This window comes from Podarcis bocagei (assembly GCF_964188305.1).
Source record: "Podarcis bocagei genome assembly, contig: HAP1_SCAFFOLD_255, whole genome shotgun sequence".
Classification (NCBI taxonomy): Eukaryota; Metazoa; Chordata; class Lepidosauria; order Squamata; family Lacertidae; genus Podarcis; species Podarcis bocagei.
Window position 1 is genome coordinate 63,526 of NW_027670193.1, and position 18,876 is coordinate 82,401.

General features: G+C 46.4%; 2 protein-coding genes and 1 long non-coding RNA gene across 3 annotated transcripts; 2 read left to right on the forward strand and 1 right to left on the reverse strand.

The window, feature by feature from the left end:
- The first annotated feature begins 821 nt into the window (after nucleotides 1-821).
- Nucleotides 822-4,987, forward strand: LOC308579609 (maestro heat-like repeat-containing protein family member 7). The gene is made up of 5 exons (XM_081214190.1): nucleotides 822-1,155; nucleotides 2,782-2,931; nucleotides 3,265-3,419; nucleotides 4,223-4,370; nucleotides 4,690-4,987. Exons 1-5 carry the CDS (start codon nucleotides 1,051-1,053, stop codon nucleotides 4,873-4,875), a joined length of 744 nt encoding a protein of 247 aa, XP_081070316.1. The 5' UTR covers nucleotides 822-1,050; the 3' UTR covers nucleotides 4,876-4,987.
- A 1,089-nt stretch (nucleotides 4,988-6,076) lies between these two features.
- On the forward strand, nucleotides 6,077-18,140 carry LOC308579613 (maestro heat-like repeat-containing protein family member 7; the record flags this gene model as incomplete). Its single annotated transcript, XM_081214192.1, has 7 exons — nucleotides 6,077-6,132; nucleotides 6,315-6,452; nucleotides 7,243-7,357; nucleotides 8,169-8,312; nucleotides 8,814-8,993; nucleotides 10,840-10,989; nucleotides 17,852-18,140. 7 exons carry the CDS (start codon nucleotides 6,077-6,079, stop codon nucleotides 18,107-18,109), a joined length of 1,041 nt encoding a protein of 346 aa, XP_081070318.1. The 3' UTR covers nucleotides 18,110-18,140.
- Nucleotides 12,178-12,653, reverse strand: LOC308579607. The gene is made up of 2 exons (XR_014004556.1): nucleotides 12,514-12,653; nucleotides 12,178-12,324 (listed from the first exon to the last, which is right to left on the reverse strand). It is a non-coding gene; the product is annotated as an uncharacterized lncRNA (long non-coding RNA).
- Nucleotides 18,141-18,876: the final 736 nt, after the last annotated feature.

Consider the following 18,876-nt stretch of genomic DNA (forward strand, 5'->3'; position numbering starts at 1 on the left):
CTCTCTCCACCTCCTAGATATCCCAGGATTTCCCCCTTCTTGGACAGCTGGTGGCGCTGTTGTCCCTCCACCTCGCAGACAACGTGAAGGAGATTGGCCTGCTGTCAGCAGAGGCCTTGTACCATCTCCATCACATCATGATAGCCAAAATGGGTGAGGGCGAGGCTGGGAAAGGGCGTGTTTCTTGCAAGCCGCAGGGTGGGAGATCTGCAGCCCCCCAGAAGCTGCTCCAACTCCCATCATCCCTGAGTGCTGCCCATGCTGGCTGCTGCTGGGGTTGACGGGAGCTCAGGAGGGCCAGAATTTGTGCCAGGACTGGCCTGACGCAAACAACCCGTTGGCCAGAGACGAGAGGTCAGTCTGAGGGGAGGGATTCACTGCTGAAGAAGACAAGAAAAGCCGCCTGGATCAGACCAGTGGCCCACCCCAGTCCAGCATCCTGTTCCCCCAGGGGTTGACCAGTTGCCTCTGGGAAACCAGTAAGCAGAATTCGAACTCAAGAGCTCTTTCTTCTCCTGTGCCTCTGCCTCTGACTGTGGAGGCCCAGCATAGCCATCCTGGCTAATAGCCATGGGTAGCCTTCTCTTCCATGAATTTGAAAGCCATCTTGGTCCGTGGCCATCAGTGCCTCCTGTGGCAGGGAGTCCCAAAGTTTAACTGTGCACTGCATGAAGAAGGACCATCCTGAAACTTCAGTTTCATTGGAGGTCCCGGAGTTCTCGTGTTAGGAGGAAGAGAGAGAAAGCTTTCTCTCTCTCCACTTTCCCCTTGCCATACAGTGTGTCTCCTTTTCCTCGCCATCTTACTAAACGGAAAATCCCCCAACTGCTGCGACCATCCTGAAACTTCAGTTTCATTGGATGTCCCGGAGTTTTGGTTGCCCCCTTCTGAACCTTGCCCAGTTCTGAATTCTAATTTTTGAGGTGAAATTGAGAATCTTTTTGTGGGTCGCAGTGGGGAAACTGGGGGGTTGTGTGCCGGGAGCACTAATGCTGTCTTCTTTTGCCTGCATATCCCCATCCCTGACCCCGTTTAGCTAAGAAGGTGGAGATGAGGCGTAAGAACAGGAAAGGCAACGTGGTCAAATGGTTCCGAGAAGACTTCTTCATCCCTGGGCCCGCCATCTTTTACACCGACATCTCCAACGTGGCCAAGGTAGGTGTGGCTTTTTGGACTGTTTCTTGCTGAGACTGCAGCCAGCTCTCAGTTAGCAGCCCACGCCTTCTAGGAGATGAGGGAGAGATTCAGAGCAGTTCACATTTAAAGCCAAAGCTATCAAATCCAGGCTTCCTGAAACAATATGAGAACGGAAACATAAGCTGCCTTTGAAATTCATACATCCTTGAGTTTTTCAGTGCCATTTCCTGGCCAAACAGTGTCTACAAAAAGGATTGTGCAAGCTAAAAGTGTCCAGAAAATGAATATATTAGTGTAAATAACATATGGAAATGCATTGTATTAGAATAAATTTTTTGAAGCCAAGTGCCCATTGGTCTAAACTGCATGCCAAATTCTACTTACAGTGGACGCTTGGGTTGCGAACGTGATCCGTGCGGGATGCACGTTCGCAACCCGCAGCATTTGCAACCCGTGTTTGCGCATGCGCGGGTTGCGATTCAGCACTTCTGCGCATGCACAAAGTGGTACTTCCAGGTTTCGGTGGTCTGCAACCTGAAAAAACGCAACCTGAAGCGGTTGTAAACCGAGGTATGACTGCATTCTAAAAGGTCACATTACACAAAACGATAGATAGATAGATAGATCCCAACCCCAAACTACTCAGGCACTGCCACAACTGTGAGCCCTGGATAGAGATCCGTATGCATTACAAGCTGCTAGGCCAATGGATCCTGCAGGAGAATTGTGGAGTAGCCCTAGCCGTGCATCTGATGGGCCACTGCGGTGAGGAGAGCTGCTTCCCTGCATGTCTGACCTTTGCTGGATCGAGAAGAGGCAGTGTGGTGCAGTGGGTAGAGAGTCTGACCAGGCGCTGGGAGACCTAGGGCTCAGATCCCCACTCAGCCAGGAAACTCATGGGGTCAGTCACGGTCTCTCGGTCTAAACTCCCTCATGAGGATGAAATGGGGAGGAGAGAGAACCAGGCATTGCCACCTTGGGCAGAAAAAGAGGATGAAAAGTTGACCCATTTGGTGCCCGTTTCATGAGGCACTGCCAAGCCAATGGGCTATGCCAGGCTTCCTCAACCTCGGCCCTCCAGATGTTTTTGGCCTACAACTCCCATGATCCCTAGCTAGCAGGACCAGTGGTCAGGGATGCTGGGAATTGCAGTCTCAAAACATCTGGAGGGCCGAGGTTGAGGAAGCCTGGACTATGCTAACATTGTGGTGGATGTTTTTGACGTATATTAAGAAATAAACACACAGCCTGCAGGTTCCCACCTAATCTGACTTCGTTTGGCATTGATTGATTATATAACTGATATCCACTATTACTGGCCCTCTCTGTTTCTGCAAGAACAGTTGTCTTATTTTCTAGTCTGACTTTAGATTGTACCTCTTCATGTTCCAAGGTCATAACCAGTTTTAGATGGGGATTGAAAATAGGAAGGCGTCACCTGACTCTTAGTTTTGTTTGTTGTGAAATCTTTCAGTCACTTAAATAAACATTTAAATAGAATCAGAATTGGAGAGTTGGAAGGGACCCTGAGGGTCATCTGAGGCAAAGTGGATGTGTCTTTCACTTGGTTTGTCCCTTGGACTACTGAAAAGTGGTCAGATGCGGAGCAAAAGAAAACTTCCTCGTCTTTCTTCTTTGTGCCAGGCTTTTGGGGAGCACCTCACGCCCAGCCAGATCAACGAAGTCGTGTTGAAGGCGATTGACAACCTGACCGTGGAAGACAGAGTCGTCTCTCAGGCCTCAGGAAAGCTGCTGAGTTCCTTCCTTGAGGAATGTGGGGTGGACATGGAAGATGTAAGGCTCAAAATGGAGGCAGGGGGAAGCAGGTTTCCTCTAAATTAAACGTTCTCTTTGGATGTAGAATCAGCTTGTTTCTAGGGGTGTAAGAAGGCATTGATTTCCACATTTGTGGATTGCGCCTCTGTTTCCATTCTGCTGCAGTTCAGCTTCCAAAAAACAACCACCATGTTTTTAATCTCAGTTTTGTTTTGTTTGTTTTTCGGGGGGGGGGTAATAATCGCTTTGAGCATCTTTTTTATCTTGTCATATATCATTCCCCCAAAATCCCTCATTTTCTTTCAGGTTCACCACACTTTCTCATCCTGGTCTTCTTTTATCTTCTTCCAGCTGCCCATAGTTGTGAAGGAGATTTACAACCATCTCCACAGAATATCAGACACCCACACTAAGAATGAGACACTCACAGCTGTAGTCAACCTTGCTGCGAAGCGCCTGAACCCGGTCGTAGATAGCCTGTTGGACTGCTCAGTGGAGTGTGATGAGTAAGGGCCTCTTAGAGATGAGTGCGTTATGGGGGGAGATATCCATTTTGCCTGCAAATCTCAGGGCGTCTCAGATGCCCTGCATAACCTGCGATCCACCAAGCCAGGCCACAGCCCATCAGCCATGGATGGAGATTTCCCAACTCTGGGGCATCTCCCAGGTTTTTGAAGTAGAGCTGCCAACTTTTTGTCCCCTGGAAACTGCTTGCTCTGCAGGAATGAGGCTTTCTTCCACGCTGTGAAAAGCAGTACCCACTGTGGATCAAACCTATGTTCAAGATTCAGGTGGAACCCATGCCAGGTTTTTCACACACAAATTCCATTTGTGTCACTTTTAAGTGAGAGCTTACGTCATTTGCAGTTTCCAAAATGAGAACTGTCGTATTTCAAAATTCGCACTATTCTGAATTTTTCAATGCAGTTCTACAGTCAAGTAGCGCGCGCACACACACACACACACACACACACACACACACACGTAGGCACACAAATGCATGAACTGGTGGAAATAACATATAGAAAGACATAAAATTAGAGGAGATTGATTTGCAAAAGGTGTTTAAGAGGCAAAACTGGATATGAAAATCTGCAAAGTGGAAATGGGGAGAGCTGAATTTAAGTGGGCTTTCTTAATTTATATTTCCGTTTCCTACTTGCAAAAAATTGTGCCCCGAGTTACATATCAAAAAGGGGAATAGTAGTTTCTTTCTTTGCTAATGCACGTGCGATATAAAGGAAATACAGAAGGCCTGACTTTTTTTAAGAAAGGGAAAAAGGAAAAATTCTCTTTGGACAAATTGCAGAAGTGCTGCAGCGATCTGGAAGGCCTTGGTCTCCGATCCGTACTCCAGCATCAAGCTGCTGAGACCCCTCCTGAAAAGGCTACAGGATGAAGACCCCAACACAGAAGTCACGTACAGGCGACGCAGCACTTCTCAGATGCCAATAGCGGTACGAAACCACTCAGTTTCTCTCTCCTGGGTGGTTCTTGAATGGGAGCTGGATGGGGCTGGGGCTTCTGGCTGGGGGGGGGAGGGTTGCATCTTAATAACTGGCCTCTGGGGTTCTTCCCAGCGGCATCTTAGGGCCCCAGCATCTCCATGTCGGGGTGTCCCTCGCCTGGAACCCTGGACAGCCACTGCTAGTCAGTGTAGACAATACTGAGTGAAATGGACCAGGGGTCTGAGTCGCGTCCTGCATAGAGAGTTGGGAGATCTGGATCTGACGATGTCCTCTGCTGAATGCTGTTCTCCTGTCCTTGTCCCTCCAGGCCACCAACGCTTTGTGTCTGATCCTGTCGCTACCTGAGGCTTTGGATGTACTGCAGAACAAGTTCCCCCAGCTGCTGCTTGCCCTTATCACTCAGATCTATTTTCTTTTTGGGTCGAGCAGAAGAGTTTCGAGGGCGACAAGTCTCATGCCGGAGCCCCCTTCGCATCTCCCTCCGCTGGCGTAAGGGACCTGCCCGTGCATTGGGGGTGGCCCTCCCTTCTCTCTCTGGGCGCTTGCAAGCCTGACCGTAGCAGTGATGGCTCAGCCCTCCCCCAAGAGATAGGCTTCACTTGGACATGGAGTGTGCTGGTCCCGGGGGGAAGGTCAAAGTCCGGTCCTGGGTCACTAGCCTGGAAACAGTTCACAAGGTCCGAAGCAGGAAGCCGGGCGGGGACAGGAACACTGGAGGGTCAGGTCTGGGTCCGGGCAGGAACAGGTACTCAACAACGACGTTGCTCCCGCAACCTGGGACCGGGCTGACTGGCCTTTATCTTCTCTGAGGCCAGGGGCGGTCCCGGCCCCCAGGAGACCCGCCTCTCCTGGCCTTAAGGCGAGCACTCCTCCTGGGAGAAACCAGTTCCCTTCGCCTCTCTCCCCTGAGCCTCTGCAGTTCAGGAGAGGCTGAAGGGTTACTGGGCCCAGGGGGAGACTCACCTGTAGGCACTGAGTCCTCAACCACCTCTGGAGCCTGAGTGGATTCACCTGGTGCCTGCTCCTGAGGATCCGGCACAGGTGCAGGCGCCTCAGAATCGAGGCCCTGCCCCAGTTCAGCCGGCCCTGGAGGCAGGGACTCCTGTGCAGGCTGGGATTCCTCCGGTTCACCCTCTGAATCGGATTCCCAGGCCATCACATGGAGGTTCTGCTTAGCTTGGGTAGCTAAGAGACCCAGGCTTCCCCAACCCCTGTGCTCTTCAGTCGCTTTGGACCACAACTCCCACCAGCCCCAGCCAGCACAACTCTGGTGAAGATGGGGGTTGTTGTAGTCCAAAGGACCCTAGGATGGGAAAGGATGTTGGAGACTCTCCCACACGGTGGGCTGATTTTGGCGTGGCAGGACTCACGTGTCATGAAACCTGAAGTCTCCATCGCAGCCGAAAGGTTGCAGCTTGTGCTGGAAACATGTGAGAGGCTGCGGGGGCTGGTGGTTGTGGCTGGATCCATCAGGCCAAGCAGCTCAAGACTGCAAGATGTCAAGGACCTAAAACTCCCCAGATGAACCTACCCAGACCTTGTGATCCCCTCTTCCTGTGCCTCCTCCACGAGAAGTCCAGAGAGTGGCAAGACAAGAAGGGGTCTTTTCTGTGGTGGCCCCCCATTAGTGGGATCCTCTCCCCAGGGAGGCTTGCCTGGTGCCTTCATTATATACCATTAGATGCCAGGCCAAAATGTTCCTCTTCAGTCAGGCCATTGGCGGATTAACACCCTACGACCTTTCAGCTGTGTTTGTGAGAGGAAGAAGGAGTTATTGGTTTGGCTTGTTCTTGTTTTTAGTATTTATTTTGTGCTTTTTATCTTGTATTTTTGTGTTGTGAACTGACCTGAGATCTATGGGTGAAGGGCAGTATACAATTTTTTTTAATGGATAAATAAATGTAATATTCTTAATTCTTTCACTCGATTCAGGACCACTGTGCAAGCTGTGAAAAACCTTATTGGATGTGGCGGCTACGTCAAAGAATACAACATTTTGGAGGTGCAAAAGTGCTGGGACATGCTGTCAAACCCAGAAAGCTTTTTCGATGGCATTCGTCTTCTGACCAGGTAAGACGGTGAAAAGGACTGGCAGGTGAGGCACGAAAGGCAGCCACCAAGGCCTGCTTTCTGGGAAATGGGGATAAACATTGTTCATTTCAGAAAATGTATATGCTGTTTTATTGTAATAAAACAAACAAACTTCAAAGCAGTTAAAAAGAAAAGATAAGAAAATATCGATTAGAAAAGCTGACAACGGTAATTTGAGACTTTTGAAAAGTTAAAATAACAATAGACTAAAACCGGATTAACATTTGCACCAGCTTTCTAAACATCTGGGTAGGCTTGTCTAAACAAGAACGTTCTTAGCAGGTGCCCAAAGGGGAAACAGTGAAGGCGCCTGTTTGATATCAATAGGCAGGGAGTTCCGAAGTTTAGGTGCTGACACACTAAATGCAGAGCAGGCATTCTGTGGTGCCTGAAAGTGCCAATTCCACCAATCGAAGAGGTCGAGTGGGTGCATATGGGGTAATGGAGTAATGAACCTTCCCATTCCCCACTGAAAACTCTGCTGGCTTTGGAGATTTATTTGCAAGATACTGCACTGCACTCTCAAGCATCCTTCCTTGACAGAGAGAGCTAGATAGGACTTGGGATACGACTTGGGTGAAACTGGAGAGGAGCAGAAGGTAGTGACTGGGGCAACCCGATCAGGTGGGCGGGGTGCAAGTAATGAATTTATTATTATTATTATTATTATTATTATTATTATTATTATTATTATTATTCAGGAATACTTAGCGGTTCTTCCTGCCAGCTTCAGGCTTGTGCATCCTTTGTGTCTGATTTTGTGTTTCAGGACCTTGTTCACCTTCTCCAAAGTGCACCTCAAAACGACTTTCAAACAGGCCAATGCCTACTTGCGCCGCCCTGACGTAAAGGAGAGGACGGTCGGGATGGCCTTCTTCACCGAGGTGAGAGTCGGAAATGGGGAATGCCTGCAGGCGCTCCTGCTTCGCAACAACCGCACCCAGGCAGGCAAGGAAAGCAGAGGGTGTAAGGAGGTCTCCTGCGCCACCATTGATGGCTGGCAGGCCTGCACTCTGCCTAGGGCAGCAATTTCTACAGGCCTTAGTTAATGCACACTGCTCTCAGCTCTTATCTAACTCCTTGCGCTTTGCTCCCCCTTTCTTCCCGCCCGGGGGGCCCTGCCCTCTGCCTGCCCCTCAGAGCCAGCATGGCACACAGGGCTGGGCTTTAGTGGCCGCAGCCTCTTCCTGTCCTCACCTGCTTTCCAGCAGCCTCTACAACAGCCTTTCTCAACCTATGGGTCCCCAGATGTCGCTGGACTACAACTCCCATCATCCCTAGCTAGCAAGGCCAGAGCTCAGGGATGATGGGAGTTGTAGTCCAACAACATCTGGGGACCCACAGGTTGAGAACCGCTGCTCTACCAGCTGCCCAAGGGAGGAGGCCAGCAGCAGTGGCCACAGAGATGCCATGGAGGGGCAACGAGAGGCTCCCTCACAGCCGCCACTGTCATTGGGCACAAGCTCTGGCTCATTCTCCTCCCCGAGCTCGGTGGCGGCAGCTCTGGCATGGAAAACAGGGACATTCCGGGATCAAATCAGAAGCCGGTTGGCTTTCGTAATTCCGAGGCTGTCCCTGGAAAATCAGGACACTTGGAGGGTATGGGGTACCAGACTTCGGTTTCCGCGGCACAGATTTCCTCCTGCCCTGCCTACTTTCTTTGGCCTTGCACACATCAAGTGTTTTCTTTTCCAGCTCCTTTTCCACAAACAGATAGGGTTGTTCTTTGAGAAGCTAGACATTTTGGAGGTCCTGAGGGAGTGGATGGGGCAAGCCAGCCCCCTCATGCAGCTCTTCAGCATCCGAGGTCTGGGCTACATGATGCAGCACCAGCTGGAGGTAAGAGATTGGTGGCGGGGGACACATTAGGAAGTGGCGTACAGATTAACCCCACAACGCTTTGAGGGAGCCATATCAGCCTTTCAAGGAGGCTGTTAAAATGAGATTCCTTTGTTCTGCTGCAGCCTTATTCTCAGGTGCAGATCAGCACAGGAAGGAAGCTGCCTTAAAGAGAGTCAGGCCAATGGTCTGGATACCTCAGGGTTGCCCACACGGACCGGCAGCAGCTCCCCAAGGTTTCTAGAGTCCCTCCCAACCCTGCGTGGAGATGCCAGGACTTGAACCCAGGACTTTCTGCATGCAAAGCAGACGCTCCCGCTCTGGCCCCTTCCCCTACTGGAGGCCCCCACCCTGCACAAGGACTCAGGAGAGAGCACCCGCTTGGGTTGTTTACTTTTGTGTAATGCTTACGCTGTGGCTTTTTGGGTGCAAACTGCGTCTGCGTGCGCTGACTTCTCTGCCGTGACCGTGTTCCCTCACCTGCTTCCTTGCTTCCTTCAGGAAGACGCCTTGGAGCTCTTCATCTCGCCCCTGATCAACTGCGCTTACAATCCGGACAAGAGTGTTGCCAAAGAGTCCATCAAGTGCCTGCAGCTCATGTCCCACCACTTGGAGGGGGAGGAGGAATACAGCTTGGCCGGCTGCAGCCTTTACCCTCAACTCTTGAAACACTTCAATGATGTAAGTCAACAAGCCTACTCGAAATGGGCTTCATCCATGCCCTGGTGCTTCCCAAACATTGGGGGGGGGGGCGGCTGCCCCTTTGGTTCCATAGCCTCATCCCCAGTGCCCCCTACACTATGAAGAGAATCACAGTGGTACCTTGGTTCTCAAACTTAATCTGTTCCAGAAGTCCGTTCCAAAACCAAAGCGTTTCAAAACCAAGGTGCGCTTTCCCATAGAAAGTAAGGCAAAATGGATTAATCCATTCCAGACTTTTAAAAACAACCCCTAAAACAGCAAGTTAACATGAATTTTACTCTCTAACGAGACCACTGATCCATAAAATGAAAGCAATAATCAATGTACCATACTATAAAATAAATAAGACAGCATTGTAGATGATTAAAATTTAAATAATTTTTTTTCTTACCTGCTCTGATGATAGTCATTGTTTGGATGGGGGACTTTTATCCATTTCCACAGTCACACAATCAATCTATCAGTAGCTAAACTGGGTTCCAAACAGTCACAAAAACTAACCAAAAAAGCCTCAAAAAGAAAAATGCAAAATAAATAGTAAAAACAAAAGCGCCAAATACAGTGGTACCTTGGTTCTCGAACTTTAATCCATTCTGGAAGTCCATTTGACTTCTGAAATGTTCGAAAACCATGGCGTGGCTTCTGATTGGTGCAAGCGCCCTGAAAAAAATAGCCGACAGCCACATCGGACATTCGGCTTCCGAAAAACGTTCAAAAACTGGACACTTATACTTCCAAGTTTTTGGCATTTGAGAACCAAGTTACGACTGTATTCAGAATAGAGGTTTGCACGATCCACTAAGGAAGATGATAACACAAAATCGAAATTCCTTTTTACCTTCCTTCCTTCCTTCCTTCCTTCCTTCCTTCCTTCCTTCCTTCCATCCATCTTCTTTCTTCTCTCTTTTCCTTTTGTTTTCCTTGGTGTCCTCTGCTCAGGGCCATTGATTATTGGGTTCTTTGGGCATGGTCAACGGGGGAGGGGGGCAACTGCCCCTTCAATCAAGCAAATAAAGAAAAATACTTAATTAACTGACCAATCACATCACAGATAGCTTGGTTCTTCTGCCACCCCCCCCCCAACATTAATACTGCTTCACCAACATAAATCCTGGCTACGCCCATGTTGGGCTCCAAGGAAGGTGATGGCTTGTTGGTGAAGGACGCTGAGTGAGAGACAGGGAAGGGAAGAGGCTGGGAGGGTTGACCCCTTTCCTGGTGAGACAAGGGTTAAGAGCTGCCCTTGAGAGAAGACTCTGCATTTCTGTTTGTCTTTCTGTTTTTATTTAGATCAGTTTCTTTCCTTATATTATGGAAAAGCCTTAATAAAGACTTATGGGGAAAAATAAAGAAGATAATAACACAGTGAAATTCAGAACACCAGCTGTGCCAGCTTGCCCCCACGATTGAGGGGGCTGGCACTGTGCAACATGCGCATGTCATGCACACACGCCATGTGCCACACACACACCGCATTTATACCTCAAGCCCCCCTCTGTCAGCCCCCCACAAGTGATCCCACTGGCCTAATCTGCGAGACTTCTTGCTTCACCAACTCTTCAGGTGACTCTGTCTGCCAGCAGGTGATGCTGGCAGAACTTTAGATGCACCAGGATGAACTCAGTCCGTTAAGCTCCTTAACGGTGGTGGGCAAAGGCCCCCGGGGTTGGTCCCCTGTTGCGTGGGCCCAGCCAACACCCTCAAACAACCAGACCCATAGTGAACGAGAAGTGTTTGCTCAGCTAAACTCCCTGAAACCTGTGAGACGGGTTTGCCCTGCACAGCACTTGGGACTGACTGGTGTTCTCCTCCTCTCTCTCCTCAGGAGGACAATGAGCTCAGCCTTTGCTCCATCACTCTTTTCGGGACGCTGTTGAGGGGTGTGCAGGAAGAGCACAGAAACAAGGTGGAGGACATTGTCATCAGGAGCCTCGTCCCCCTGATAATCCAGCTGACCGACCCTGTGAGCAGAGAGGTAGGTTGAGGCTGGAAGGGCCAGTCTGGGCATCGCCTGGCCCCTTTGGCAAACTCCTTCTCCCTGGCAACTGTCACACGCAGCTGGAACGCAGAGCAATGTTTCTCTGCCTGTGGAAGCCCCTTACGATACCAATGCTGGGTGGTCCTTGAAGCATCTGTTGCAGCTGAGGAACTCTCCCCTTTCCTGGGAATTTCCACACGAGGAGCGTTGCTCTGCGTGTTGCAGCAGGGCTTGGAGAATCATCCCATGCTGCCCCACAGATCAAGTAATGCGTAGACTGGTCTTGAATGGGCCTCGATTGTGCTTGGGGTCTGAGTCACCACCACACCTGAGGTCAAAAAGGGATTTTTCTGTCCAGGTCAGAAAAGTTAGAGATCTTGGGGTCTTTTTTCACCCCTTTCCCCTTGCTCAAGTCACTTGTTCTGCAGATACCATGCTGTGGTTGGGATTGCTCTGCAAAAGGTTGGAACCGTCAGAGTCATCGAACCACAGAATCAGAGTTGGAAGGGACCCCAAGTGTCATCTAGTCCAAGCCCTGCAATGCAGGAATCTCAACTCAAGCATCCTTGACAGATGGTCCTCCAACCTCTGCTTAAAAACCTCCAGTGAAAGAGAGGCCACAGTCTTCCAAGGATGCCGGTTCTGGAAGTCTTCTAATCCAGGCTGGTTAGCTTTAAGGAGTGGAAGCCCTGCAGGGTTGGTTTCAAAACCTGGTCATTAGACACCATCTGAAACACCCAGGTTTGAGTTCCTGGGATTGGAAGCTAAGCCTTGACACCTCTGCTGTCACTGTGATCAGCTGACTAGGCCGGCCTGGTGGAGGTTCATTTAGCAGCCAGTAACCAGAGGGAGGGTCTTTTTCAGGGTGGCTCCTCTCTATGGAATCACTTCCCTTCTGAGCGCAAGTGAGCCCCTACATTAGTGGCGTATTGATGCTTGTTAAAAACCTAGGTGAGCTCTCAGGGTTTAATTCCCAGTGGGCTAGTTGTGTTTTTAACCCTACCTGGGCTACTGTCTGCATTTTATTTGCAGATACAGTGGTGCCCCGCAAGACGAAATTAATTCATTCCGCAAGTTTTGTCGTCTAGTGAATTTTTCGTCTTGCGAATCACGAAATTCCATAGGAATGCATTGAAAATCAATTAATGCGTTCCTATGGTCAAAAAAAGTCAAAAAAAATCCAAATTTGGTACAACAACAGTTTATTAACTGCTCTTTAAAGTCACACATACTGTAAAGAGCAGTTCAAAAATTGAAGGGAAAATAAATTAACTTTATAAACATGACAGAAAAACATTTAAAAATCAACAAAGTGCACAGTACATACATTTTCTAAGACTCTGGGGGACCACTCAAAGAAGGCTCCTCTTCCACTCTTTGCTTCTTGCTGAAGAACCCCCTCCTCAACTGTTCCCCCAGCCACCCACCACACAGAAATTCAAATCCAGATTTTTTTTAAAAAAAACAGCAGAGTGGCCCAATGGTCACAGAAAATGATAAAAATTCTCAAAACAGCCCCACAAGCTCCCAGATTCCTGCAGAAACCTCTCCAGCTGTTCCCCCAGCCAGCCAGCACTCAGAAATTCAAACTCAGGAAATTTTTTTTTGAAAAAAACCAACCTTGCCCAATGGTCACAGAAAATCATAAAAATTCCCCAAAAAAACCCCACAGGCCTAGAGACTGTTTGATCATTTTAAGGACCAAGCAAGAGAGAGACAAACTACTTGACCTACATTTTAATAAAGCACTTGAGATCCAGGACAGAAGAGCTCAAATTTACAAGGATATTCCTAAACAACTACTGGATCTCAGATCAAACTACACTGACCTAGCTGGGCTTTTGAGAAGCAACGGAATACCCTACAGGTGGGAGTTTCCACAAGGCCTATCATTCAACTACACAGGAAAGAAGATTAAAATCAAAACGAAAGAGGACAGCCAGAAGTTTCTGCACGACCACGGAGAAGACCTGCAGAAGGGAATAGCAGGTCCTTGGCCTCCACCTGAGTCTGGGAAAGTGCCAACACCCTCGGATTTAGACAAGAAAGAAGACACCCCATAAAGAGCAACAACAGATCAATACAGGATGTCTCTACAGCTGTATAGTTGGAACATTAATGGCGCGAATTCCCCGGAGAAACGCAAAAGGATTTTTCATATTTTGAAGAAGGAACATTTGGATATAATCTGCCTCCAAGAAACCCACGTGACCAGGCTCCACAGGAAAGTGTTAATAAACAAAAGATTAGGCCAAGAATTTATCTCATCAGACAGAGTTAAAAAGAGAGGAGTGGTGATCTATGCAAAAGAGAATTTATCACCAAAATTTTTGTTTAAAGATGAACAAGGAAGAATCCTGGCAATTGAAATACAAATCCAAGGAGAAAAAGTTTTGATATTAGGAATTTACGCACCAAATGAGGGGAAATCAGAATTCTACAAGAAGCTTCATGAGACATTACTGGATTATCTGGACTATTCTAACATCATTATGATGGGAGACATGAATGGGGTGGTCTCTACCTACATGGACAAGTCACAGAACTAGAACCTGACCAAAGATGGAAGACTACCAAAGACTTTTTTCGAACTAACTGACAATATGGATTTGATTGATCTATGGAGGACGAGAAACCCCCTAGGTAAAGAAGGAACTTTCTTTTCTGAGGCCCATCTGTCATGGACAAGAATCGACCAAATCTGGACAACTAGAGGTCTGGCACCTAAGACCACAAGAGTAGAAATCTGCCCAAAGACATGCTCCGACCATAACGCTATGAAAATAGAAATGAGATTTACTACTGCCGATTCCTTCAGATGGAAAATGAATGACAACCTGCTAAGAGATCAAGAGATTGTAAAGAAGGCCCAAAAAACTTTAAAGGACTACTTTGAAATTAACCTCAACACCTCGGTGGAAAAAAGAATAATCTGGGACGCAAGTAAAGCTGTTATGAGAGGGTTTCTGATACAACAAAATACGATCAAGAAAAAACTTTGGAATGGGAAAAAGGATAAGATATTAGAGAAGATAACAGCCGGAGAGAAAAAATTAAGACTAAATCCAAAATCAAAAGAGACTTTAAGAGAAATTAAATTTCACCAGTCACAATATATGAAACTGATCAACCAAGAAGTGGAATGGAAAATTAAACAAATGAACCAAAGATCTTTTGAATCTGCGAATAAATGTGAGAAGCTGTTAGCTTGGCAGTTGAAAAAGAGACAAAAATTAAACTATGTTACCAATCTAGAAGTGGAAGGAAAAAATATTCAGAAACCAGGAGAAATTAGAAAGTGCTTCCAGAAATATTTCAAAAAACTGTACACCCAAGGGCCTGAGGAAGTGGCTGAGATAGAACAATTTCTGAAAGATAATGGCCTACCAGAATTATCTCAAGAGAAGAGATCAATCTTGAATTGCAAAATAACACAACAGGAAATTGAGGTTGCCATACAGAACATGCAGTTAGGCAAATCCCCAGGCCCTGATGGACTCACCTCCAAGTACTACAGGATGTTAAAGGACTACTTGACACAACCATTAGTGGAGGTTTGCAACCAGATTATGGGGGGAGGGAGGGCACCAGATACGTGGAAAGAAGCATTCATCACTCTGATACCTAAAGTGGAAACTGAAAAGACTCAACTTAAGAATTACCGTCCCATCTCACTCCTGAACGTGGATTACAAAATATTTGCAGACATTTTGGCAAATAGACTTAAAAGGGTCTTAAATGAAGTAATTCATAAGGACCAAGCAGGCTTTCTCCCTGGTAGACATTTGTTTGATAACACCAGGAACATTATTGACATTCTGGAACTTTTACAAACAAACATTAACACTAAAGCAGTGTTAATTTTTATTGATGCGGAGAAAGCCTTTGACAATATTTCTTGGAAATTTATGAAGAGAAACTTGGAAGGGATGGGAGTGGGAAGGGGGTTTGAGAACGGAATAGAAGCAATCTATTCCGAACAAAAAGCTAAGTTGATAGTGAACAATGTGGTGACAGAAGAACTTCAGATTGAAAAAGGAACACGCCAGGGGTGCCCCCTGTCCCCTTTATTGTTTATTTCAGTCCTGGAGGTTTTGCTGAACATGATAAGGAAGGATCGGCAGGTACAAGGAATACGGGTCGGAGTGAAACAATATAAACTGAAAGCATTTGCAGATGACTTGGTTTTAACATTACAGGAGCCAGAATCTAGTACAAAAAGAGTTTTAGAACTGATACAGAAATTTGGTCGGGTGGCGGGTTTCAAGTTGAACAAACAAAAAACTAAGGTGTTAGGGAAAAATTTGACACCTACTGAAACAGAAGAGTTTCAGAAGGAAACAGAACTAAACATTGTTAAAAAAGTGAAATACCTGGGGGTTAATCTCTCTTCCAAGAACTTGAACCTATTTAAAGATAATTATGAGAAATGTTGGTTAGAAGTTAAAAAAGATTTAGAAATTTGGTCAAGACTGAAGTTATCCTTGTTAGGCCGAATTGCAGCTATAAAAATGAACGTTTTGCCAAAGATGTTGTTTTTGTTTCAGGCCTTACAGATTGTGGACAGAGTGGAATGTTTTGGAAAGTGGCAGAAGGATATCTCTAAATTTGTCTGGCAGGGCAAAAAGCCCCGAATAAAGTTTAAAATATTAACTGATGCAAAGGAGAGAGGGGGATTTGCCCTGCCGGACTTAAGGATATATTACGAAGCTGCAGCCTTCTGCTGGTTGAGAGATTGGATTTTGTTGGAAAACACTGATGTCCTGGATCTGGAAGGCTTTAATAACTCGTTAGGTTGGCATGCGTATTTGTGGTATGACAAGGCAAAAACACATGGAATGTTTAAAAACCATATTGTCAGGAGAGCAATATTTATGGTCTGGAAAAAATACAAAGACTTATTAGAAAGCAAAACTCCGAGGTGGGTATCACCAATAGAGGCCAAGGCTCGGAAAAAACCCAATATGGAGGCCGGATGGCCGAAATATTGGGAAATAATAGAGAACATTGGAGACAATTGGAGGTTGCAGAGCTTTGAAAGGTTAAAGGGTAAGGTGCAAGATTGGTTTCACTATGCCCAAATTAATGAGGTTTTTAAGCTAGATAAAAAAACAGGATTCCAGGTGGAAAAATCGAAACTTGAGACAGAATTGTTAGAACCAAAGACCAAGCTATTATCGAGAATGTATAACTTGCTGCTTAAATGGAACACACAGGACGAGACAGTTAAATCAGCCATGATAAAATGGGCTCAGGACATTGGTTATAACATCATGTCTGAGGACTGGGAAAGGTTATGGACCACCGGTATGAAGTTTACGGCATGTAATGCCTTGAAAGAAAACATTATGAAAATGGTATACAGGTGGTACATGACCCCAGTCAAGCTTGCTAAGATTTACCATTTGTCCGATAATAAATGCTGGAAATGTAAGGAGGCTGAAGGGACATTCTTTCACCTCTGGTGGACCTGCCCAAGAGTGAAGGCCTTCTGGGAAATGATATATAATGAGTTAAAAAAGGTGTTTAAATACACCTTCCCTAAGAAACCGGAGGCATTCCTCTTGGGCATTGTCGGCCAGAAGGTGTCAAAGAAGGATAGAACTTTTTTCATGTACGCTACTACTGCAGCAAGGATTCTTATCGCTAAGCATTGGAAGACTCAAGATTTGCCCACACTGGAGGACTGGCAGACGCAACTGATGAACTACATGGAACTAGCCGAGATGACTGCAAGGATCCGAGATCTGGGAGAAGAAGCTATGGAGGAGGACTGGAAAAAATTTAAGGATTATTTGCAAAAGTATTATAAGCTATATGAACTTTAAGATGCCGTATGATTTGGAATGTTAGCCCCAGCAACAAAAGTGGATTATATAAGAAATTGGATAACTTTTATGAAAGAATTAAGGTTTAAATGGGTAAAAATGACAATATGCTATATTTTAAGAGTAAATAGAAAGTAAGAGATTTAAACTTAAACTGCAATTGAAAGTAAAAAAGAAACACATGAAACAAGGTTATAATTTGCTGATAAATTTTATTGTTAAGAATGCATTATGCGGGAGATGTGGGGAAGTCCGATGGAATTCTGAAATAAGTTGATGAAATGGTCGAGATTCTCTGTCCTTTTCTTTCTTTTTACTGTTTATGTTCTTTCTTTTCTATCTGTAATTTGGAAAAAACGCAATAAAAATTATTATTAAAAAAAAAACCCCACAAGCCCCCAGATTCCTGCAGAAACCTCCCCAACTGTTCCTCCAGCCAGCCAGCACTCAGAAATTCAAACTCAGGAAAAAAAATTGAAAAAAAACAACCTTGCCCAATGGTCACAGAAAATCATAAAAATTCCCAAAAAAGGCCCACAAGCTCCCAGATTATCGCAACCCCCCCCCACAACACCAAGTCCTTGAATCCCAAACTCCCCAACCCAAAATCCAAACCCCCCAAAAAAAGTTTTAAAAGTTTAACTTACCAAATGGATGCAAGAGAAGTTCTGGAAAAGTTTTGGAAAAGCTTCAAAAGCGAGCAAAGTCTGAGAAAAGGCTACCAAACCACGTGCTAACAGTCGCTCCTCGAAGTCAAGTCGCAACTGCAGCTGTTCAAGCTAAGCACCCTTGGTTTTAACGGTTTTTAGACAAAGGAAACAAAGTCGCGAGACGTTTTCGTCTTGCGAAGCAAGCCCATAGGGAAATTCGTCTTGCGAGGCAAATCGAAAACGGAAAAACCTTTCGTCTAGCGAGTTTTTTGTCTTGCGAGGCATTTGTCTTGCGAGGTACCGCTGTATGTATATTTTCAAAGCTGTTGCAAGCCTAAGGCTTGATGTGAAGTAAAATGTCACCCCTCCTTTCAATTCTAGGAGTGTCGAATTGTCCTTAACACAATTGTCACCTTCGTGAAACTGGGGGAGCTGCCCAATGACATCTTTGAGTCTGTGCAGCAAGAGAGACTCTACTACAGATTCTCAGTTATCTGCAAGTACATTGTGAGTAAAATTTACATGGTCAACTGTTCCCTCCAGACTCTTTCACCAGATTTCTTCAGAGGAGAAGAAATTTTCCCACCATTTCTTAAGTTTGGGACTCACTTACTTTCCTCCCAAACTGTGTGTGTTTGATGTGGGCAGTGGGAGTTGCAGGCTTATTTTATTCTACTGCCTGGCTACTATCATATTTTGTATCCACCACAATGCCCCAGATCACGGCTTGGGTGAAGAAGTGGAAGAATATCTAGATGAAATTCTGCAAAATAGACTCTTGAGAAATGGGTGTGTGTGTGTGTGTTGATTTTTCTTAGAAAGATGCTGTGCAACAGCTGCTCCTCCCTCTCTCCCTCTGCTAAATTAACCCCCCCCCCAGTTTTATGCCATTGTGGTGTATTGATGTGCATCCCCCTGGATCAGCTGTGGCTGCAGACCCTCAAAGTGTCCCTATTTTCCAGGGATGTCCTTGTTTTAGAGAAGCCATCCGTTTCTGGTTTGATCCTGGAATGTCCCACTTTTCCTTAGGATGTCCCTATTTTTATTGGAGAAATTATGGAGGTATGGAGTTAGCCGACCTCTGAGCCGTCCTCAGGCAATCCTGTATAGGGAAGTTTTTTAACATTTACTGTTTTATGTGTGTTGGAAGCTGCCCAAAGTGGCTGGGGCAACCCACTAAGATGGGTGGGGTATAAATAGTAAAATTATCATTATGGAATGGGGCGTCCCTGTTTTCATCAGAGAAGCGTTGGAGGGTATGTGGCTGCAGCACCTGCCTTCTCATCTCCCTGTGTCTGTATCTGTGGCATCAGCATCAGCCAGCCGCAACCACCTTGCCTTCACCACCACAGATGTCTTCTAAGACATTTTGTCACTATTATCTATGTGCAGCACAGCCACAAACA

Bases quoted from the DNA above. Each gene is read 5' to 3' on its own strand.
- LOC308579609 (XM_081214190.1), top strand. From the start codon at position 1,051: ATGAGGCGTAAGAACAGGAAAGGCAACGTGGTCAAATGGTTCCGAGAA. The intron at 3,420-4,222 runs GTAAGGGCCTCT...GACAAATTGCAG, and splicing joins TGCTCAGTGGAGTGTGATGA to AAGTGCTGCAGCGATCTGGA. The intron at 4,371-4,689 runs GTACGAAACCAC...TTGTCCCTCCAG, and splicing joins CTTCTCAGATGCCAATAGCG to GCCACCAACGCTTTGTGTCT.